This window comes from Tenrec ecaudatus, chromosome 1, assembly GCF_050624435.1.
Source record: "Tenrec ecaudatus isolate mTenEca1 chromosome 1, mTenEca1.hap1, whole genome shotgun sequence".
NCBI lineage: Eukaryota > Metazoa > Chordata > Mammalia > Afrosoricida > Tenrecidae > Tenrec > Tenrec ecaudatus.
In genome coordinates, this window is record NC_134530.1 from 30047504 (window position 1) to 30071523 (window position 24020).

Consider the following 24020-nt stretch of genomic DNA (forward strand, 5'->3'; position numbering starts at 1 on the left):
ACTGATAGCACCCACGCTAGACAGGCCACATGGTAGGCTGCTGGCCCCAAGTCCCTGTGACACTGTGGCCTGTAACAGTAACAGGCAGCTCACCCCCTTGCCCGGTCAGGAATGGGTGGCCTGTAACAATAACAGGCAGCTCACTGCCCGGTCAGAAATGGAAACATTTTTAAATTGCAGCCTGAAACAGGTGTAGCCCAGCCCAGAATGTTTACGCTCCAAGAAGCAGCCTAGCCTGCCTACAGTATCGTTTGGCAGACCACTGGGACAAACTGATCTTAAATGTAGAACTTACTTTGTTAGACTTAAAAACTGTTTTGTTTCACTTTTCTGAGAATGCGTTGCCAGTTTCACACAAGAACTTGCCTTCCCCCTCCCCTTGCTTAGCAAGATGCCCCACAAGGATGTATAATAACTTTCCTTTGAAGCTGTTCGGGGCTCTCGCCTTACAGACTGAGCCTGCCTCAGTTGCTGGTGAGGGCCCAGATTTGAATCTGTCTGAATAAAGCTTTACTGTTTCCATCTCTGTTTCAGTGAGTGGTCTGGGTGAGGGTCTCGCTCGCTAACAGTCCCAAGAAAACAGACACAGGATCCAGACCAACAAGAAGGAGAAGAAGAGGAGCTGGTTCTTCACATTGTCAGTTTATAGATATAAAAGGTGCTGTGAACTGCACCTTGTAAGAGAGGCCTTGCAGCCAAACTACGGCATATCCTGGCCCAGCCAAGTTGACCCAGAACCTAACTCTCCCACACGACCAGTAGACAACATCGCCATAAACAGGAAAGATTGAAATTGTCAAGGATGTAATTTTGCGTGGATCCACAATCAGTGTTCAGGGAAGAAGTCAAGAACTCAAGCAATGGATTGCATTCCACAAAACCTCTTGTAAGGTGTTGAAGAGCAAAGGTGACGTTTTGAGGACTAAGGTCACCTGACTGCATCACCTCAGATGGATGTGAACTTTGGACGATGCATAAGGAAGCCCACGAAGCATTGAGCATTTGGATTTGGGTGCTGGCGATGGACATTGCAAGTTCCATGGATGGCCAGAGGAAAAGACGAATCAGTCCGGAAAACAGTACAACCAGAATGCTCCTTAGAAGCGAGCATCGTGAGAAGGCCTTGTGTGCTTTGGACACATGATCAGGAGAAGCCAGTTCCTGGAAAAGGGCATCATGCTTGGTAACATGAAAGATCAGCAGAAAAGAAGACACTCAACAAGATGATTTGACACAGGGGCTGCACAGTGGTCTCAAACACAACTGCTCGGGACTGAAGAGTGTTTCATTCTGCTGTCCATGGGGTCCTGAGGAGTCAAAGCCAACTTGAGGGCATCTGACAAGAGTAGCAGCATTCTGTGCCAGGGAGGAGTCTTGGTGGCCCAGCAGTCTGACACTTGGTTGCTAACTCTAAGTTGGTGGTTCAATCCATCCACAAGCTCTGCAGGAGAAAAGACATGGCAAAAATCTGCTCCTGAAGTTGGTAGGAAATCCCCCTGGGTAGTTGGTCTCTGTCCTGTAGAGTTGCTATGGGTTAGAATCTACTGGGTGGCAGTGTGTTTGTCCTTTCTGGTTCAGCCTGTATCAACATGGCACACCACAATTTGTCTGTTATCAAAAAAATGGATGTATACATACATTTATATGGTAAAGCACTAAAGGAGCAGACAGACTTTGGTCCTCTACTTAAGTCTTCCCTCAACCCAAGAACACTTTGTTCTAATAACGTGGCAGTGTGGGATACTCACCTTCCCGACATGATCACTGAAGACATAATGGGTGCATAAGCGAATGTGGTGAAGAAGGCTGATGGTGCCCGGCTATTAAAAGATATAGCATCTGGGGTCTTAAAGGCGTGAAATTAAACAAGGGGCTATCTAGCAGGGAAGCAACAAAGTCCACATGGAAGAAGCACATCAGCCTGTGTGATCATGAGGTGTCTATGGGATTAGGTATCAGAAGATCAGAAACAAATAATCATATCTTTGGGATCATATCTTTGGGAAGGAGAGGGGTCAGAGTGGAGACCCAAAGCCCATCAGTTGATAATTGGAAACTTCCTCACAGAAGGGACACAAGAAGGTAAGACTCAACCAGAGTGCAGTGTAGCACCAATAAAACAAACAACATTCCTCTAGTTCTTAAACTATCCCTCCTCTCACTATCATGGCCCCAGTGACACCTCACAAATCCTGTTAGACCATCGTATGTACATTGCTACAGATAAGAGCTTTCCACATGGATCCAGGATAAATAAACCCTCAGAAGCAGTAATGGGAGTAACAATCCTGTGAGGGTGCAGGAAGGGGGGTGGGTGTGGGGAACAGAATGATTCCTCCCAAGTTGTCTCCCCCAAGCAACTTAGTAGCTTGCGAATGACTGTACACTTGGAGGTCATCAGAAGTAGAACAGGGGTTATTCTCCCTAAGGGTTATCAGCCACTCAGAGTAAGCAGTCACCACTGTTTATCCCACAACAAGCAGGGCCCACTCCCTTCTGATAGGATAGTAGTTGTTTCCTTATAGGAGACCCCAGAGAGGTCAAGCCCACCCAAGGGTGACCAAGGTTAGGCCGCCATCATGAATCTAGAGTCTGCCCATCTTGTCACATATATACCCCTAGACCCTCCCATTCCTATGTGCACACCCCTGGCTCATCCCCTCCTGTCACGCTTATGCCTATCATACATCCCCTTCCTATGATGTGTGTGCCTATTGTACTGCCCCTTCCCATGACGTGTGGCTACCTGGAATCACGCCCCCCAAAGCAGATATACGCTTGGTTAGCAATAAACAGGGTCCTCCAGCCTCCTTCCCTGTCCTCCAGACTCCTGCCAGGTCTCTGTCCCACCTCACCTCGCCCATGCTGTGTGTGGACCTGGCTGGTAAGATCATGGCCATTCAGAAGGTGAGCATGCTACTATGAAATGTGTCTGCCTCCATTATTCCGATCTCCTATCTCTCATGTTCTCGATGGCTTTAATATAATATTTATATATCTCAACCGTACACTTGTGCTTACTGAACCCATGATTAGTGGTTGGGGGCTGGCACTCTCCCCAACCACAGGTGGGGGAAAGGGGGAACTGACAGCAACGATGTATCTATAACCCCTCTCGAGGGGGATGAATCACAGAGCTGTGGGTGAAGGGAGACATTGACTAGTATATGATATGAAAAAATATATATTCATTTATTAAGAGTTCACAAGTGTGGTAGGGTGGGGGGGGGGAATAAAGGGGAGCTGATATCAAGGGGCTCAAGTAGAAAGAAAATGTTTTGAAAATTATGATGGTCAGGGGAACGGGGCACTAACCCACCCAGGAGAGGGTATTGTTTGTATCTCCACAGGGAAAGAGGGACCAGACTTCAACCCAGTGCTCCATGATGAGAATGCAACATACCGGCATGAAGCAGGGAACCAATAGAGAGGTCTGAGGGGCGGGCCCCAATCACAACTACGTGGACAGTCCCCTCTCCCCCCAGAAAAGTTCACTTCAGAGGACAGCACTGAAGCTGCAGTTCAGGGAGAGGGACATGTCTGATCAGAGAAAGAGAGAGTGGAGCACATCCTGGTCCAAGACCTGAGGACTATATCACCGCTCAGAGCAGCCAATGCACAGAGAGGACCATATAGCTGGCCCCACTATGAGACTCGACATCCCTCACTGACCATAGCCCTACAGAGGACAACGTTGGAGACACAGTGGGAATTGCATCTGATCTGATCCTACAACACCAAGGCAAAACACTAAGGGGGTGCAATAGAACAGCAATGGGAGCAGAGCAAGGAAATCCTGAGGGAGTACCAAAAATAGACTGTGGGGCCAGGGCGTGGCAGCCCATCAGACTCGACCAGAAAACACTCCTAAAGGTCAACAAACAGACCTTGAACTATTTACAGGCTTTTCTTTTTGCCATTGTTTTATTGTTGTTGCTGTTTTGTTTTCTTGGTTGCTTTGTTTGCTCTGTCTTGTTTTGTGCATGTTATCTCTGCAGGTCTATCTGATAAGGTAGGCTGGATAAGCTTTCTGGAGGAGAAAACAACAATGGGACCAATGGTTCTGAGGGGGACATGGGAGAGGGGGAGGTGGGGGGGTGGAGGGGTGGGTGGAAGAAGTAGGTGTTAAACCCAGGGACAGGGGAACAGCAGGGTTCCTTCGATCAAGGACAATGTAACTGATAGGAATTACTTGAAACCTCAATGAAGGCTGAGCATGATAGTGGGACAAGAGGAAAGCAAAAGGAAATAGAGGAAAGAACTAGGAGGCAAAGAGCATTTATAGAGGTCTAAATATAGGCATGTACATATGTAAATATGTTTATATAAGATGATGGAGAAATAAATCTATGTGCATATATTTATAGGTTTAGTATTAAGGTAGCAGATGGACATTGGGCCTCCACTCAAGAACTCCCTCAATACAAGAACACTTTGTTCTATTAAACTAGCATTTCATGATGCTCACCTTCCTGACAGGATTACTGAAGACAAAACAAGTGCATAAGCAAATTTGGTGAAGAAGACAGATGGTGCCTGGCTATCAAGATATAGTGTCTGGGGTCTTAAAGACTTGAAGGTAAACAAGTGGCCATCTTGCTCAGAAGCAACAAAGCCCACATGGAAGAAGCCTGTGTGATCACGAGGTGTTGATGGGATCAGGTATCAGGCATCAAAGAACAACAACAAAAAAAAATCATTGTGAATGAGGGGGAGTGCAGAGTAGAGACCCAAAGCCCATCTGTAGGCAACTGGACATCCCCTAACTGAATGGTTGTGGGGAGGAGACGAGCTAGTCAGGGTGCAGGGTAGCAATGATGAAACATACAACTTTCCTCTAGTTCTTTAATGCTCCCCCCCACACACTATCATGACCCCAATTCTACCTTACAAATCTGGCGAGACCAGGGGATGTACACTGGTACAGAGAACTGGAAACACAGGGAATCCAGGACAGATAAACCCCTCAGGACCAATAATGAGAGTAGCCAACCAGGAGGGGAAGGGGAATGTGGGCTAGAAAGGAGGACCCAATCACAGGGATCTACATATACCCCCCTCCTTGGGGGATGGACAGCAGAAAAGTGGATGAAGAGAGACATCAGACAGTGTAAGACAAGACAAAATAATCAAGGGTTTGTGAGGAAGCGGGGGGGAGGGGAAAATGAGGAGCTGATACCAAGGGCTCAAGTAGAAAGAAATTGTTTTGAGAATGATGATGGCAACAAATGTACAAATGTGCTTGACACACTGGATGGATGGATGGATGGATGGATGGATGGATGGATGGATGGATGGATTGTGATAAGAGTTGTATGAGTCCCCAGTAAAAATGATTTTAAAAAGAAAAAAATTTTATGGCAATATCTGTACAAGTTCACCTGATATTATTAATTTGTGGATAATTATAATATCTGTAAGAGCCCCCAATAAAATGATCCAGAAGAAAAGAATACACAATCTCTGCACCAAAAATAACTAGTGCACAGTCCACCATGTCAGGAGATAGCATATGAGCAAGAACCAGTGGTGCTGAAGGAAGAAGTTCAACCTGCACTGAGAGCATTAGCCAAAAACAAAGTCCCAGAAATTGATGGAATGCCAATGGAAATGTTTCAACAAGCTGATAAAGAACCTGAAGCACTCATTCACCTATGCCAGGAAATTTCGAAGACAGTTACCTGGCCAACTGGCTGGCAGGGATCTATATTTGTACCCATTCCAAAGAAAGCTGACCCAATAGAATGCCCAAATTATAGAACAATATCATTGAAATCACGTGCAGGTAACATTTTGCTGAAGATCATACAGCAATGGTTGCAGCAGTACATTGACAGAGGTTCAGGCTGATTCAGGAGAGGACATGGAACAAGGGATACCTTTGCTGATGTCAGATGGATCTTGGTTGAAAGCAAAGAATTCCAGGAGAATGTTCACTTGTTTTTTATTGTCTGTGTCAATGCATTTGACTGTGTGAACCATAAACTATGGAGAGCCTTGAGAAGATGGGAATTCCAGAACACTTCTTTTTGTGCTCATGAGGAACTTGTACATGTATCAAGAGGCAGTTATGCAAACAGAGCAAGGGGATCCTCTATAGTTTAAAACCAAGAAAGTTGTGCGTCGAGATTGTATCATTTCACCATACTTGTTCAATCTGATGCTGGACAAACCATCAGAGAAGTTGACTTTTATGAAGAAAAATCCAAGTACCAGGATTGGAGGAAAACTTAGGAACCGCCTGAGATGGGCAGATGATGCCATCTTGCTTGCTGAAAGCGAGGAGGACTTGAAGCACTTACTGATGAAGATCAAAAACTGCAGCCTCCAGTGTGGATTACAATTCTATGTAAAAAAAAAAAAGGCCAAAACCCTCACAACTGGACCAACAGGTACCATCATGCTAGCTGGAGAAGACATTGAAGTTGTCGAGAATTTTGTCTTACTTGGATCCACGATCAATACATATGAGAGCGCCTGTCAAGAGATCAAATGATGTGATGCATTGGGTCGATGTGTCGCCCAAGATCTCTTTAAAGTGTTGAAAAGTTGGGACGGTACTTTGTGGATGAAGGCGCCCTGACTCAAGCCAAGGTATTTTCAGTGGCCTCCTCTGCATGGGAAGGTTGGACCCTGAATAAGGAGGACCGAAGAAGAGCAGATGCGTTTGGACTCTGGTGCTGGAGAAGAATATTGACTGGCCAAAGGACAAACAAATCTGTGTTGGAAGAAGTACAGACAGAAAGCGCCTTAAAGGCCAGGATGGGGAGACTTTGTCCCCACATGCATCGGGCATGTTATCAGGGGACATTAGTCCCTAGAAAAAGACATCGTGCTTGGCAAAGTCCGGGGCGGTGGGGGGAAGGCAAGCCCTCAACGTGACGAATTAATACATTGGCTTCAACAATGGCTCAAGCATAGGAATGATTGTGAAGGTGTGTTTCCTTCTGTTGTGCACAGAGGTGATAGGTGAGGGGGTGGAACTAGCTGATGGCACCTGACAACAAGCAAACTTGGCGCATGCGTATTCCACTCAAGTCTCATGCTATGATGGAGAGGCAGACTCTGTTAGCCCAGCTCAGATTCTGAGAAGATCGGGAACTTGGCCGAGAGTCCACGACCAGCCAAGGCCAGAGCCTGCTTCCAGCGCCTCTCACACTGTTCCCAAGCCCTGGGATTTGCTCTTGGGCGCCCCAAACTGATTGTCAGGGGATTGGGGCTGCGCTGCACGGATGTAAAGTCTGCAGCCACGCGGGTCTAGCCCGGGTGACCCCCGAGCTTCTCTGCGCTCCTGTGGTTCGAGGCTCGTCTCTGCTGTCCTAGGTGGGTTCCAGTCCAGGCGTCGGCCCCTCACTTTGTGAAGTCCTGCCGGCGCTCCTGTCTTCTTTTCTCCTGGATGGGGATGCATGGCTGTGGAAAGTCCCAGCGAGCTTCTCACAGGCATGGGCGGGTGCGGAGTGGGGGAGAGGAGGGAGACAGAGGGCAGCACCCAGCAGTGGGTCCCAGTGATGTGACTACAACGCAAGAGGGGCGTTGCTGCCTGCGGTCACCCCAAGGGGAACAGATAGGAAATTCCTAGGTGGGGAGTGAGGGCGATGAGGGGTAAGGACAGAAGACAGAGGACAGTGGTCTGCTTCTGCAGACAGAGGAGAACTGGTCTCAGCCAGGGCGGGAGTCTGACTAAGGGCTCTCAGAAGCAGAACTCCCAAAGTGGGCGCACCGCAAGCAGCGCCCCCAGCCAGCTGCAGTGCCCCGCCCTTCTTGCTGGGATGCCCCAGGCCCCAAGGTGACTCAGCCAGCTCGATGGGCCCCTTGGTCCTCCAAGACAACAGGAAGGCCGCAAGCCGGAGCCAAGGGCGAGGGAGCAGGTGCCCTGAGGAAGAGGGCCCCTCGCACACGTTCCCAGCGTGGTCTAGAGTGACCCCCGCAGATGTCCGGAGCTCTCTTCACGCCCCTGGAGGGCCCGGTGCCCTAGCGGCCGCGAGCGGCCACCCTCTGGTGTGTCTGCTGTGCCACGTGCAGCTCCAGCACCCGTGCCTGCTGGACTATTTCCACGGCTTCTGCGCTGGCTGCCTGCGCGGCTGGACCACCGACTGCCGCCTCACCTGCCCCCTGTGCCAGTGAGTACCCCAAAGCTCCCTGGGGCCTGAAACCACGCGGGAGACTGGGGTCCACCCCTACTGGACCTGCCTCGGTGCCGGTGAGGGGTGGGGTGGGACCGCAGCAAGTAACCGATTGGGGACAGTCAGCGAAGAGAGGTTGTCCATTAGCGGGAAGGTCTCTGGCACTACAACTCCCCAGGCTTCTGCCCTCATTGCCATCGCTGTTCATGGAGGACACAAAAGCACCTCTTGGGTGTAAGGTCTCCTACAGAAAGTGCAGGCGAGTGGGGCAGGATAAAGCCCTGTGCTGTCGTGGACAGACCCTCCCAGTAACTCCTAGTGAGGCCCAGAAGTCTGGAGTGGACATGAGGGCGAGCCTGCACTACCAGGGAGGGATCCTGAATTTGTCCAGTGCAGTGAAAGGGTGCCGAGGGGCGGCTTCTGCCCATGGCCCCTGGCTGCTAGCCCAGACCTGGCAAGATCTGCCCGAGTCTAGCAGGGTGGGGCGGTTAGGGTGAACAAACCCAGTGCTGAGGTATTTATAGCAGAAGCTTGGCCTTGCAGGGCCCCCCAGCTCCCTGGGCTATTCTTAGCTCCAGGCTGGAATGGGGGGGGTTAGGGGTGGAGAGCCCAGAGATGGGGCTCCTGATCCGGGATGCATGCTCTCTGCAGGCACCAGACCGTGGTGAAGGGCCCAAGTGGGCTGCCCACTGTGGACCGGCTGCTGCAGTTCCTGGCGGACACCTCAGGGGATGACAGATGGTAGCAAGCAGGCAGGGACAGTGGGGGGGGAGGGGCACAGTGCCAGGGTGTATGTACCATCATAGATGCTTTCATTGCCACCAGGGTTTCCCTAAGCCACCAGGTTATACAGATGAGGGGACAGAGGTCCTGGATAAGTGCCCCAAGTCAATAGAGAGCTAACAGCTGTGTTTACGGCCCTTTGATTTAGGTCGAGCTCACTGATCCCCAGCTTTGAATGGAGTTGTGAACCCATGCAGGAAGGGTCTGGGACAGCTATTGGGGGTCCCTTGGGCCACATGGGGGAGTGAGGACAGTGAACTATTGAAAAGAGAGTCCCTGCCCTGAGCCTAGGAGAGACCAAAGGGCAGAGTCAGCTTCAAGCTGAATTGGGAAGGACAGGGCAGAGAGGGAGATGGGAGACCTGCCCTGTGAGTGGAGGGACAGGTGATTCCGTCCCCCACAGGCCATGCTAGAGCATATGGGGCTATTGCTGAGCAGCGGGAGGCCTGTGAGTGCAGAGACCACGGTGGGGGCTGGTGCAGGGAATCCTCCTGAGAGGAAAACGGCCTGGACATTTAGGGAGCTGGGATTTGCAGTCCAAATCGGTCTTGGAGGTCTGTTCCAGAACTCGTCCCAGGCAGGCACTCACTGCCCTGGGTCTGCCCTGCAAAAAGGAAACTCCAGGCCTGCCCTCCTTGGGAGCTGTGGCCCCAGTATGACCAACGCTGAGGGCTGCAGGGGACTGGACAGGAGCGCCCCACACTTCCGCGCGCGCGCGCACACAAACATACGTTTATTGTAGGTAAAGTGTTTTGCAAGTGCAGTTTGTACCCCTAGGGAACGTCCAAACTTAAAAAGTCTCCGCAGCCTCTTCCGCGAACTGGGCGTGTCAGGCCCCCAGCGGCTGCCTTTGGTGGCCCTCCAAGACCCGCAGCGGCAGGACGCAATTCCGCAATTCCCGAGCTGGCTCTGCGTGGGGCCCTGAGCCTGTTTTCGCCCGCAGGACGCAGAGACCACTTACTTCTGCAACACGCGCGGGCAGCCGCTGTGCGCGCGCTGCCGCGGACACCCACAGGGCGCGCATGTTTGCGCGACACGACATCGTGGCCCTGGGCCAGCGCAGCCGCGACGTGCTCCCCAAGTGCCATGAGTGCGGTGGCCCTGGGGGAGGCGGGGGAGGGGGTCGAGGGAAGAGGTGAGGACCAGGGTAGGGGTGAGGGCGGTCCTGGGAGAGCCCATAACTCTCGTCCTGCACCCGGAACCCTGTATCATGTTCTCCACCGACACAAAGTCTCTGCTGTGCATTCGCTGCTTCCGGGACATGCAGGGCTGGGTGCGCGGCGGGGGGGGGGGAGGGGGAGGACGGCACGAGGGGAGGGCGCTGGAAGGCAACGCCACCCGGAGTCCATCCGGGCTCACCCCAGGTCTCCACCCAAAGGGAGAGCCGGGGCCCACTGCCTACGTGCAGGGCTGCGAGTGGCTGGAGCAGACGGTGCAGGTGAGAGCGCCAGGGCGGGATGGGGCCTGGCCTCCGGGCTGCCCTGTGCCCAGGCAGTGAAGGCGCTGCAGACAGCCACACGGGAGGTCATCGTGCTGCTGCAGGCTGCGGGGACCAGTCCTGCCGCGTGACGTCAAAGACAGAGTGGAAAGAAGCTGGATGGTGGGAGTTGGCTGCCCAAACCCGCTCTCGACATGTATTTGGACTTGTTTAATTGGCCTTGCCATAATTATTTGGAGTGCTTTTGTGCAAGATCCTAAAAAAGTTTATCATCCTCTCCCACGGTGTTTCCCTTTCCTTATCTTGGTTAGCGCATAGGGGGCAGAATACGGCGTCCCCCTCCAGAAAATAACCCAAAGAGAAATAGAGTTCCTGGCCCTGATTTACCTTATACAGGGACTTACAATGAAAATGGCATAAGAATAGTTAACGAAGAAAGGTGTACAAGTTCCTTTTAGTAGCTTAAGGTTTATGGAACGGTTAGCAAGAAGAGGGCCTCCGTGATGTTTGAAGTCCATGGAAGCAAAGCTACCTATTGTGAGGCAACTCATACCGTGGTACAGAAAGACTTTTGGGAGTTTAATTTATGGGAACTTAGTGGAAAAGTAAGAACAAGAAATGAAAGCCCTAGAGGAACAGCCCAAGAAAGAACAGCCAAAGCTTGTCAAGTAATTTTTGATAATGAAATGTATTAATGCTTTATTGATTTCATAGTTAGAACAATGCGCCCTAGTTGGATGAAGTGTGCTCAGTTATTGTTAGAAGGTTTATGTCTATCACCCTTGTAGTTGAGAAAGTTTTAGTTTCAAGATGTACTAATTTTTAACCAAGAATCATGATGTGATTGATGTAACTTGTCACGGTCTTGTGGCCTGAGAATTTCCTAATGTATGATCTCAGGCCATAAGCTTTAAGCCAAGAAAAAGAATATATAAGTTGAAGCTTTGCATGAATAAAATTGGAACAGTCACCGCAACCTTTGAGTTGTGTGATTTCTGTCTCCCACTCGTCAAAGCCTTACTCACCTAGCGGAGGACCCGAACCTGCTGCGGCTGGACGGCGGCAGCAGGCCATGGTAAAGGAGGTCCAGCGAAGCGCCATTCACCCTCTTTGGCAGCATGCGGGTGGGGACCAGGCTTCTCAGCCACAGGCTTGCACCCTGAACCACCCTTGAAAGGCACACAGGCCAAACGTGGGCAGGGCAGACCTGGCCAGTTGGCAGGCTGGCGAGTATGGAGTAACATGTTAGGAGGAGATGGTTGGAATCTCTGGGTCTTCCAGGGGGAGCCACCTGCCCCTGGGCTGGAGGTGGGGGGTGTGGCCAGGGAAGGCTGGGCGGGTCCAGCGAGTTTGATGGGGACTGGGGTAGCAAGCAGAGTGCCAGGAGGCTGACTTCTGGCCCACATCGTAGACCTGGCCCAGAGCCTCTGGCTGGTGCCAGGTGGTAGAGGCTGGTGGGAGCTGGCAGGTGGTGGCCCTGCAGCAGTGGCTTGTGTCTCCCAGGACGAACTGGCCGAGAGGAAAGCAATACTGCTGCAGGCTGTGCAGACATGAGTGGAGGTGGGGCTCCACTTCCCTGGGCGGTGACCTCTGTGCTCCCCTCAAGCCTAACCCCGGCCCTAGAGAGCAAAACATCACATGTCCACGCCACTAAGGCGGACGGGGTAGCTCAGGGTGATGGCAGGGTGGTATGAGGTCCTACAAGGCTGCCACAATTCACCCCTGGCTGTGGAGAGTGGCACTGCCCATCCAGCGGCCCTGCTGGCGGGGGTGTCCTCCCCTGCCATGCCCTTGGAGATGAAGCTGCCTGCCCTCGCCAGCCAATATGAAAAAAAAGACCGGGCCTTCACGGAGCAGCTCACCTACTTTGCCACCCTGCTGCCCACGCTGCAGGTAAGGGAGCATGGCTGGGACAACTGGGGGCTCAGCCACATCCCGGTCAGCTATGGAGAATCACGTTGCCCGCAGGTTCATCTGGTCATCTGTTCCTCCTTCCTCAGCTTGGCCAACAAAGCCATTTCTGGACCTGGACTATGTAAGCCTCCCCCCCCCCCCATTCACAGCATCCCATCCCTCCCACCCCTCACCCTCAGCCTGACTCCTGGTGATCCACTTGGGGTAGAGGTCAGGGCCAGTCCCAGGAGCACCAGGTCAAGAGTCACAGACAGACTTGGGGTATTCCGGGAACCCTTTCCCCACCGGCCTGAGCTCCCTCCACACCACTGCACGAGCTGATGGCCAGGCTGCAGGGCACTGCCACACGGCCACATCACCTGAGGCCCACACAGAGCAGCACGGTATGCAGATGGCCAGGGGCGGTGGTCCGATGGTCTGGGGTCGGGGTTGTTGGCCCGGGCAAGGCCTCCTGGCACGCAGTCTGCCACCCACATCACCAGTGACCACCGCGCTGAGTCCGTGCCATGTTTGGAGCACAGGACAGGTGGGGCCTGTGCTGGCGCCGGCACATGAGCATGAACACCCTCCAGTGGGGAGCTAGGGCGGGGCTGTTGTCCTGGGAGACAGGTCCCTGGCTAAGGTCTGCCCTGTGGTCTCTGGCAAGCAGACCTCCCCAGTGGGATATCCACCCGCCACTGCTCCCCATGTTGATTTTGTGCCCTGCCAGCCAGCTGCCACTGGGGAAGGCAAATCAGCTGAGCCGTAGCACCTGTCAGGGACCTCGGACCAGACTGGTGACAGATCCTGAGCAGAGCTCAGCATTGGGAGGACCAGCAGCTGTTCCTAATCTCCCCTGCCTCCACCCCAGCTGGGGCTTCTAAGGCCCCCAATCCTAGCTTAGGGGGTGGGGCTTGGGAAGCCTGAACTGGGGAGGGACGTGAGTGTCAAAGACTGGAAGAAACGGCCTATGTAGTCTTTCTGTGCCTGGATACATGGTCGTAAGGACCCCAGAGACCAAGGCAAGAGAAACTGGGTGTCAGGCCATGTGCCCATGGCCCCACCTGTGAGAGTGAGCCAGCCCCCAACCACCAGATCTGCCCTGGGGCTCCCTGCTGGTCTTATCCTTTGGAAAAGAAAAGACCCACAATGAAAGAGTTGGTCTTGGGGACCTAGGCCCAGGGTTTCCCAGAGCTTCCTGGTGGTCCAGGTGGGGACCAGGACTTTGCTAGAGCATTCAATGGTTGGGGGGTTACCCTAGGGCTGGGATTGGGGAGGACCCCAGCACCCCACATTTGCATCCTCAGGTTGGTGGGGGCCTCAGGCCCTAAGGTGCTGATGGGACCTGGCTGCCCCTCCCCAGGGGGAAAGATGTTGGAGTCACCTGTCCAGAAGCCCACACTGCACCTGGCCATCAGTACCAAGATGCTCCTGGCTGAGGGTGAGGCCACACCCTTCATGGAGCATTGTTGCCACTATGAGGACTCCTGCCACGTTAGGAGGGCTGGGGTGAGGTGCAGAAACCCCCAGGCCTCTCTCACCAAGGTTCTTGGCTGCCCAGTTCTATGTGTGCCCGGCCCTGGCAGGCACTGCCAGCCTGCCGTGACCACAGGCTCTCCCGTGGCTGCTCCACAGAGCCTGCAGTTGGAGATCCAGAATGTGAAGGACCAGGTTCAGGAGTTGCACCAGGACCTCACCAAGCACCATGCCCTCATCAAAGCCGAGATCATGGCAGACATCTTCCACAAGGCCCTGCAGGTGGACACGCAGATTGCTTCCCAGTGCACCGCCGTGGAAGCCAGGAGAGCAGTCTTTGAGGAGGTAGCCCTCCTGAGGACCCCCATCCAGCCCCGCCATGTCCAGATTGATCAACATGGGTGACCCACTCCACCATGGGAAGGGAAGGGGCCGTTGGCCTGGTACCAGGAGGCTTCCATGCCACAGGTCTGAGAGTCTTTGCGGCTTTGAGCCGCAATGTTGGTTGGCGTTGGGAGTGCCATGGGACCCTGAGTAACTAGAGGACAGAAAAGCCACCAATGGAAATTCCAGCTCACGGTCCCATCCAACACCCAACGGTCCTTCTCTTTCAGATTCGGGAGGAGTCCTACCATCGCACGGCAAACAAACAAGAGATTTATGAAGGTTCCCAGGTCCCAAGCTAATCCTTGGCCCCCCGGGGAAGGGAAGGCTAAGTAAACCACTGACTGATGCAAACCTGACTTGGCCTCACTGCCATCAAGTGGATGCCAACTCATAGCGACCCTGTAGGACAGGCTAGAACTACCCCCCACCCCTCGTGAGTTTCTGAGACTGTTTACGGGAGTTGAAAGCCAAATCTTTCTCCCAGGGAGCAGCTGGTGGTTTCAAACTTCTGACCTTGCAGATTGCAATCCAACATGTAACCGCTACACCACCAGGGCTTCAATGACAGCCCCTTACTGCACCCCAAATGATGCATCTAGGTGGGACTCAATCAGTCCAATGCTCTTTAAGAGGAGATCTTTGAGATAGTTGGGATGCTTGGGCAGTGCCAGGCTTGATAATAAGCCTCTGATATTCACAGGCCCTACCTTTCTGGCTTTGGGTCCCGTAGCCCCGCTCCATGACCTTCTCCAGCTGAAGCAAGAGAACGCCTGCCTGACCACCATCACCAAGCAGATCACTCCCTATGTCCGTTCCATTGCCAAGGTGAAGGAGCTCCTGGAGCCCAGGGGAGATGGGGGAGGTGTTCCCAGGGATGCCGAGTCATTTCAGAATGCGTCTTTGTAAAAAGCGTCACGCGTCAGAGCTCCTTTCAGGGGAGTCAGTGGGTGAGGTCCTGAGGGACCATTCCAGGCATCTGAGAGGACAAGATGCTAGCCATCTTGCTAAATGTCTAGCACGGTGAATTTCTGCTTCTAGGCACACGATAGCCCACCTCCAGCCCTCAGGAGTAGATCAGAAGAGAAGCCCTTCCTTGGGGGTAACGAAGGTCTTCACCTAGTCCAGGCAGCAGGACACAGAGGGGAACCAGAGACTTCATCAGCACAGGATCAAGAAAAATAAAGTCTCATCTCTGAATCATACACCCAGAATGCTCCTGGGAGCAGGCATGGGGAGACTGTGCCTTGCTTACTCAGGACACGCCCGAGGAGAGACCAGTCACTAGAGAAGAACATCCCGTTGGATAAAGTCGAGCGGAGAATAACAGGGGAAGGCCCCAGGGAGCCGGGGGTTAACACCATAACCTCACCCAGGGGCTCAAGACACATCAAAGGTGTTGGAGATGGTGCCTGAGGAAGCAATGCTTCAATCCACTTGACGTCAAATAACACGAAGCTAGCACATGTCTGTCTCAGGATGGGCTGGGTGGTGCACAGCTGTCAGTTCGGGATCGCCTCCCACTTCCAGGGATTTACCTTGCTCCCCGTGTGCCTTCCTGTTTCACTCTTATATGCTGGTGGATCCTGTTTCCCATCTGGAGAAAGGGCTCACGAGTGGCACATTGTAGCATCATGAGAAAAGGTTCATGAGAAAGGACTCATGAGAAAAGGCTCATGAGAGGTACATTGTAGCATCACAAGAAAGGGCTCACGAGAGCTACATTGTAGCATCATGAGAAAGGGCTCACAAGAGCTACATTGTAGCATCACGAGAAAGGGCTCACGAGAGCTACATTGTAGCATCACAAGAAAGGGCTCATGAGCGGCACATTGCTTTTGGACCATGTCCATCTGAAAATGCCTTCATTCAGTCTCCACACTCCGCTGATCCTTCCAGTAGGTCTGAGACTCTCTCTTTCAGAAGTTAGTAGGCGTGGCTGTGTTGTCTAGCCTCCTCGGTGGATGTTGAGAAGTCTGCCAACATTCAGATTCCTGATCCTTCCGTGTGGCTGACTGTTCACTTGGGATGCTTGTAGCGTCTTCTCCTGGCCTCCGTGCTGACGTTTCACAGTGGTGAGAATCCGTTTCCATCCACCCTGTTGAAGACTGGCGGGTCCTTTCAGCATGGAAACTCACCTCCTTCAGTTTTGGCTTATGCTTTTGGGCCATTGTTAGTGGCTTCTTTGCATTTCCTCTTTCTAGAATTCCTATTACTGAATATTGGTCCTTCTGGGCTTTCCTATCTGGTTTGTCCTCTCGATTGCTGTGCTGTGCCTTCTGGGAAATTTCCTCATTTTATCATCCAACCTCTCTCGTTCATTTCTGCCATACTTAATTTTTTTAAAGTATTGGTTTAAGTCTGCCCTGTTGTTTTCTTTTTTAACCTACTGTCCATTTCTTAAAGGGAACCTGGTGGCACAGCAGAGAAGCGATTGGCTGCTGATAGAGAGGCTAGGGTGTCAACCCATCGCAGGGCTGGGGGGGGCGGTCATGTGACAGCCGCTCCACATGAGAGTGACAGTCCTCAGGTCGCTGTGAGTAGGCATCCCCTTGGGGTGCAGGTTGATTTTTTTGATTCTTAGAGTGTCTTTTGAGCTTCACGGAGAAAATCTTAGCTCTCAGAAGTTTTGATGGCTTTAGTTTTTTTCCCCCTTTGGGAAGTTAATGGCTCAGTGCGGAAAGCACTCATCCACAAGTGAAAAGCTCAGTGGTCTGAAGCCACCAGCTACGCTGCGGGAGGGAGGTGTGGCAGTCAGCCTCCTCTTGTAAGAGTGAGGTAGTTCTACTGTGTCCCCTGCAGGTGCGGGCTGGCCAGGAGTCTGACTCAACTCAGTAGCAATGGGTTTAGTTGGGATTTTTTTTCTCTCTCTTGGCACTCTCTGTTCACCCCCAAGTAACTTGCGCTTGCTGAGGTTCCCATCTTCCATATTAAACGGAAAGGCTTCCCTCCACTGTTAGGCGATCCTTGGCTGTCTGCCTCTGGAAGGAGGCGGCCGTGGAGACTAAGGGCAGAAATCGAGTAAGCTGGCAGCTCTGTGCACATGGACGGTGCTTCATCATGGGTGGGAAGGGGGTTCTGGGAGAAGGGGGATGTTTGTTTTTTTTAGCCCAAGGTCAGTTGTGGATGTCTTCCCAGGTCCTTTCCTGGAAGGTGACCGTAAGGGTGTGTGTGCAAATGGTCTTGATCTTCAGGAGCCTTCTCAATTGGGTGCTTTGCTTTCTCCAGAGCTTCATTGAGGCCTGTGGGCTTCCGCTGGGGGTGGGGCAGGGGGCATATGCTGGTCTTGACTTTCCCCTTTCTTGCTTCCTCAGCCAGGGTGCCGGCACTCTAGGGCCTTCCAAGGACGCTGTGGCGAGAACTGGGTCACCCTCAACCTGTCCTGCTGATGGCCTGATACGTGTGTCTCAGCTCTGCTCAATCCGTGGCCACTCAGCTCCCTGATCTCCAGCTTCCGAGTGGCGGAGCTTTCCCGCCTGGTGCTGGCTCTGCGAGAAGCTGACGTGGCGGCCTGTGAAGCAACACTGGCCCGGAAATGACAGAAAGGAAGAGGCCTGGGGCCAGGACTCTGCTTCCTGCTGCTTCTGCTTCCTCACCTGTTTCCTCCTCCACTCTCTCTGACCCAGCTACTGACCACCAGCTGCTGAGCTGGTCCCATCTGGAAGCCACCAGCCACTCCACAGGAGAAAGACAGCATTTCCAGTCCCATACAAAGCTACAGTCCCGGAATCCCCAGGGGCGGTTCCACCCTGTCCTGGACGGTCGCTGTAAGTCAGCACCGACTCACGACAGTGAATTGCCTCCCGCAGTAAGTGACATCTTTATCCCAGGTGCTCCCCTAGAAAACCTGGATGGCATCCTGGATCATTTTCTGTCCCCATTCCCAACCCTTCCCGAAGGGTCCTTGTCTCTACTTCTCAGCTCACCCAGCTGGGTCTTCATGGCTACCGCCAGCCCCAGGCTCCTCTCATCTGCCCTCCTGACCCCTCCAGTAGGTCACACGGCCAGTGTTCCCTCACACCGGTGCTCCCTCCTGCTGCAACACGGTGGACCTGGGAAACATCAGGCTCAGGGAGGTGTGTGAGGCACAGAAGGACAAGGACTGTCCAATCGGACACCTATGAGTAACGCAGCGCTTTAGAAACCAAGGATTAAAAAAAAAAAAAGAAACCAAGGATTACAAGTGGGAGGAGGGAGCAGAAAGGGGGGGTTTTGCTTAAGGGGCATTGAGCTGTACCGACGGTGCTTTGAAAAAGGATGTGGAGAATGGTGGTACAACTTGAAAAAAGTGGTCAGCGACCGTGGCTTATACACGTAGCCATTGTTGTTTTCTACCTTTCGATCTTGAATTGGGTGGTTTACAGAGCAAATCATTTTTCAACGCGTGGGTGGTCCGACTGTGACACCCCCCCCCCCAGTGTGACATCCTGCCGCCTGCGTGCTTCCTTCTTGTCTTAACCTTCCTGCCTTCTGCGCTTTGTCCTGGGGCAAATGCTGCGCTTTGCGCCTGAAGGGGTGGCTTAGTCTGAGGGGTTGACTGCTCGCCCAGTAGAAATGGACTCACAGGGGGACATTCAGTTCCAGGCCTGAAGGTTGACTAAGATATACTCAAGGATTACTCCAGACTCTATCCAACCAGTAAACCTGGCCCTTTATTTTAGTTTTTGTGATTTTGAGTTTTGTTCCACATTTTTCTCCTACTCTATCTAGGACCTTCTCATGATCCCTCTCAGCGTGGTCAGTCGTGGCAGCTGGGCACCATCTAGTTCTCCTGGTCTCAGGGTTGTGCGAGGTGAGGCTCGCGTGGCCCACCATTTCCCAGGTCTAATTGTTTCCATGAGTGGTTGCATTTCTTCACTCGTCTTTGCTTTGGATGGGTAGTGTGTGAGACCGGGTAGAATAAAGAAACACATTCATTGACACTCATGTGTAAGAGAGAGCTTTCTACCAAAGAGCAATTGTATATGAAAAAAAAAAAAATCCCAGCCCAGTCCAGATCAAGTCCATAAGTACAATGTTGGCCCAGATGTCCAATACTAGCCCATAAATTCCTCTTTAGACTCGCCCAGCATAAGCAATGATGCCAAATGCAGGAAGATCCCGGGATCCAATGGCAGCGGAAGCATCTCCAGGGCTCTGCCTGCCATCAGCGTGACCCCATGTGGCTCTTCAACAGGAAGGTCAAGCAGAGAGAGTGTGGGTCTGGCCTCCAGTGAGCTCTTTATCTCCGTTGTGCCTCCTAATGAGGTCATCAAGCTGTGACCTGCTTGACAGGCTAAAGTGCACCCCTTCACTCTTCATATACGCAAGTTGACTCGAGATGATGTAACTACCACAGGGAGAGACCAATAGTTGCCCCATAGGTGGAAGCTCATAAGCTTTTAAGCCTCCAGATGCTGTCCCTGGCAGGACAGGGATGTAGAGCACTAGACTATTTTATGCCAACGGACCTTGGTAGAATTGGTAAATGTTTTGTTATAGGTATTTTTGCCACACAAACAAACCCAGAAGACTGCATGTCCCCAGCTAATCATGGCCTAACAGTCTGTCCCTGGACTTTGCTTGCCCATCTCTGCTCTGCACAATGCTCCATGCTAGCTGGTCAGCGGCATGCTGGGCATCGGGGGGAAAACAGAAGTCTTGGGTCTTGATCTTTTGGTCCCTCCAGAGAGCTACCCTGGATCCTCTTGGGGCCTTTGGCTTCTGGTTGTCATGTGGACCCTCGTCAGGTCTGCACATGAATGTCAATACACAAGCCTGCCCCCGCAGGCCCAGCTTCACTGGCCACCCCCTCTCCCACTGTGCTTCTTCCCAGCACAGGGCATGTCTCCTTCCACCAGAGAGTAGTGCTAGGAGAGCTTGGCCCAGTCTCTGTTTGGCCAACTACTGCCACCTGGCTCCCTGGCGAACCGATCACTCAAACTCCCTGTCACCAGGGTGACCAGGCAGGGCAGAGCTGCCCCTGTAGGTTTCCAGGATTGCAGCACTTTATGGGAGTAGAAAGCCTTATCTTTCTACTGCAGAGTGGCCGATGTTTTTGAACTGCTGAGCTTGTGGTTAGTAGCACCGCAAGGGCTCCTTGGCAAATGGATAGGCATCAGTAAAAATTAGACTGAAGGACACGCTGGGCACGCCCTCATCTGCTGTTGGCTGGTTTGTTTTTTATGCAGAGAGCGCCGGGATGCACAGTGGCTTGCCCCGCGGCCTCAGTGGTACCCGGTCCCTGGCTTCCTCTTGAACAGGCTTCAAGCTCCCGCTGATGCACAGCCAGCGAATCCACAAAACATCTCTGAGGACGGCACCAATGGTGAGATCCCGGCCAGGTAAGTACGTGCCTCCACCTGTTAGCTGGGCAAATGATCTCACTTCAGTGGGGGACACGGAGGACAAGGGTCAGGATTCTGTTTTCCCTTTGGGGACCCCACTTGCTGCTGACCAGCTCCAGGATCCTGGCTGGGCCCGGGTCAAGGGGCAAAGGGCTACTTCATCTGGACGAGGGCCTTAAAACAAGGCTAAGATAGATGTGACTTCAGGAGAAATGACCGGCACTTGACAAGAGGGCCTGGATGAACACTTGCATTGAGATTGCACTGATTACTCCCACTGGCACTCAGGCACCTAGAGCAGCAGCCGCCCAGTCGCCCTCGATGAGGACACGTGTGAGGACATGGTTATTCATGGGAGCTGGGGTCGGCAGAGAATGCTTCCCCACCAGGGGAGGAACCAGTGTGGGGCAGCAGATCCACCAGTGCAGCTGGCTGATCTGTTCTTCACGCAGTCAGATGTGTTAATCATGGGGCGAGAAGAGAGTGTCGGAGCTGCCAGCGCTGCTGGACTGTCTGGAGTCATCAGGGGATTGGCAACAGAGCAGTAGCTAGCTGTACCCTCCCCAGCATGGCAGCCATTTAACTTCAGTGCTTCAAAGCCTGGTGCCACTGTAAGCCGCTGAAGCAGCCTAAATGTGCCTGGGTTTGGGCATCTCAAATCCACCTCCTGGGGGATGAGTGGAGGGACAGGGGAATGACCGTCAGAAAAGGGGTCAAGAATATCATCCCTGATGAGAGTTCTGGTTTTGATAACGGCAGTCACCTACTGGCACCTTCTAAAAGGGTTTTCCATCCCTTGCCCGTGTGGACTGTAGGGCTGGGGGTGGCAGGGTGGGGCTCACCAGCTGTTTCTTTAGGGATGATCCAGGCAGTGCCTCGGAAAAGAGGGAGAAGACATCTGAATCCAAAGGGCACAGCCAGGCTCTGAGCAGCCTTCCTGAAGCGCCACTGGCAAAGAATAAAGTTGGCCATAGAGGCAAAAAGAATGGGGGTGCTCTCCCCACATGGAAGGAGCACTCAGCATAACTAGTGGTCACCCATGCACGCACACACCCAGGCACGCCCAAGGCCGTGTTCTTCCCATGATGGTGTTAATTCATCCACAATCAACCCGATACTCCTGTGCCCATCTGACGGGAACTCTGACCCAGCCTGGCTTTTCCCAACCTGGACAGGAAATGTACAAGCCCAAGGCTTCTTCGTGAACGCTCCCTGGTGTAGCCTGTACTTGCCGTGTGGCTTGTGTGCAGGCCCGCTGGTGTGGGCCCGTCAGGCTGGGCTGGCTCAAGTTCCAAATGGCAAGCTGAGAGACACAGGCCCAGCCCCAGGATTCTGGTTTCTCCTGAATCACAGCCTGTGCCACCCGGAAGTTCCACCCCTTCGCTGGAGCACTGACTCAGCAGAGAAACAAGAGCCCTCCCTTCAGGGCAGGGGCCAAGTTCCCAAAGCAAGGGTGTTGGGCAAGAGGCAATCCCCCGGCACAGCTTCCCTGTCTCTCCCCCGAGCTCCTGGGCACCTCTGAAGTGAAAGCACGATTCAGCTGCAGCGTTTTTTCATATTCCCCACTCATCCCTGAAATGATCCATTTAATTAAGAAAAGCTAGCTTGTGAGCAGGCACGTGTTAACTTGGGTGGAGGGGAAGGTAACACACAGTAAAGACGGAAGTCAGCAACCAAAAAGCCACAATCAGCTCACCTGCAAGACCCGGAGAACCTCAAGGTGTGGCTGAGTCTATTCTGTCAGGGCAGACCTGAGCTGAAGGTTTCCAATGACCACTTTAAAAAAAGCAGATCACAGGCCTTTGTTCCCCCAGAGGCTGGGGCGGTCCCCAAGGGGCAGTTTGTTTCTGGTTGGGCACTAGTGAGAGGCAGGGACCCGAAAGCAGGTCTGGCAGGGTGGCCACACCTGGCTGACACAGGCAGGCACCCCTCCCTCTCAAGGTTCTCTCACACCCACACACAACCACACTACTGGTCACGGTCAAATCGAGTAGCTTTTATTTACGAACGGGAGAGAAAAAAATCAGTTACCAGCCAAGGGAAATCCCACTGAAAGTATGTTAAGGAAATGTAAAATAGTTTAAAACTTCTGTGTATAAAAAGTAGAATGGTCACTCCACTGAGTTACTCTCCTGGCTGTGAGGCCACCCTGAGTGGTGGGGCCCAGCCCCTCCCTGCAGGGGCCAGAGGAAGCTCTTCCCTCTGTCACGAGCTATCTGTGGAGGGCTCCTCACCTTGAACTACGGCAAAAGCAAGTTACAGAGGGCGAGCCAACTATCTAAGGCATGAGAAAAAGTGCAGAGAAGGGACTGCGGCTTACTGCGACCTGTTACAGAGGGTCGGCCTCCAAGAGGATGGGTGTGATTCAGACCTTGTGAAGCCTGAAATGTTAATACGAACTCCTGGTCTGGGAGTATTTTCCCTTTATCTCGTAACCAGATGATTCCAGAAATAAGGTGGCCTGCCAAGGGGTGCTTTTTGTGGCTGGGGAAGTCGGGCGTGCCACCTTCTGCCCCAAAGAAGGCTCACCACCTCACCTCTCTGCTGCAGCCAGCCAGCCCGTTCAACTTCGCTCTGGCTCGGGGCAGCTGCATTCTTTCCCACATAAGAACTTCTGCCTCCGAACTCCCGATGGAGACAGACAGCTCCTGACAGTGTCTTAAATATGAAGAGACCAGCTATCCAGCCTTGACTGTGAGGCACACCCCACCCCCCGGGCTGTTATCTCATTGAACTGATTCTCTGCACGCGGCAAACTTAGGGGTGTCACAGGAAGTGTGTGGCCTTGGGATGGAGATCGCCCACCAACCCTGCCCTCTGAGAGCATGTGGCTTACCACTGAGCCCCTGCTGACGTCAGCCTTGGGATCACAAGCCGGGGTGGGCAGGTTCTCGCACAGACCCCACCTCATGGAATTGCCTGGGAGAGCCCCGCAGAGCCCAGGGGTGGGGCAGCAGCAGCGTCTCCCGGGGAGAGGCACGAAGGACTGCCTCCTGGGTCTGTGCAAGCTGAGGGGCTGGCAGGGCAGGGGTTTTCTGCACAGCACCACCACCAGAGCCTTACCACGGACACAGCCTGTCTTGAGTGGCTCTCCATCTGCAAGACACGCCTTTGCGGCTCCCAGGAAGGGCTCCGGGAGATTACACTCCCCCAGGGCCTCGGCCAGGCTCTGAGCGCAGGAGTGGGGGCCGGAGGCCAGTCCGTCTCATTCTCACGCTAGCCATCAACGAACCCGTAAACCTCTTTGGTGCGTGTATATATATATATATATATATAAACAACACGGAACGAATTAAGCAGCTACATCTAGAACTAAATGATTTTCTGAGTGGCGGAGATTCTCTTTTGAGCACACATTTTAGGTTTCTGGTCCAGTGAACCCCAGCGTCTCCTTCTCCGTGGGATTTTCACGGACTTCTCCGACAGTACTGATTGCATCTCATCCAAGTTTCTGAGAACGTCTGACCTGGTTCTACATCCTCACAACACCCCTGTGAGGTAGGTGGTACGGCCCCCATTTCACAGATGGGGCCATCTAGGCACAGAAAGGTTAGCTGGCTCCTCCTGGGCTCCGTGTGGCGTGGCCTGGCCAAAGAG

The 24020-nt window shown here is 53.0% G+C and overlaps 1 protein-coding gene across 1 annotated transcript; it reads left to right on the forward strand.

Moving 5' to 3' along the window:
• Positions 1 to 7930: 7930 nt before the first annotated feature.
• RNF207 (ring finger protein 207) lies at positions 7931 to 21449 on the forward strand. The gene is given in 20 exon segments (XM_075558590.1): positions 7931 to 7964; positions 7967 to 8120; positions 8775 to 8911; positions 9833 to 9908; positions 9910 to 10001; positions 10079 to 10183; positions 10271 to 10344; positions 10398 to 10471; positions 11429 to 11468; positions 11848 to 11898; positions 12148 to 12237; positions 12313 to 12359; positions 12361 to 12379; positions 12576 to 12673; positions 13545 to 13731; positions 13873 to 14058; positions 14328 to 14379; positions 14831 to 15002; positions 20340 to 20420; positions 21281 to 21449. Coding segments are annotated over 20 exon segments (1938 nt in total).
• Positions 21450 to 24020: the final 2571 nt, after the last annotated feature.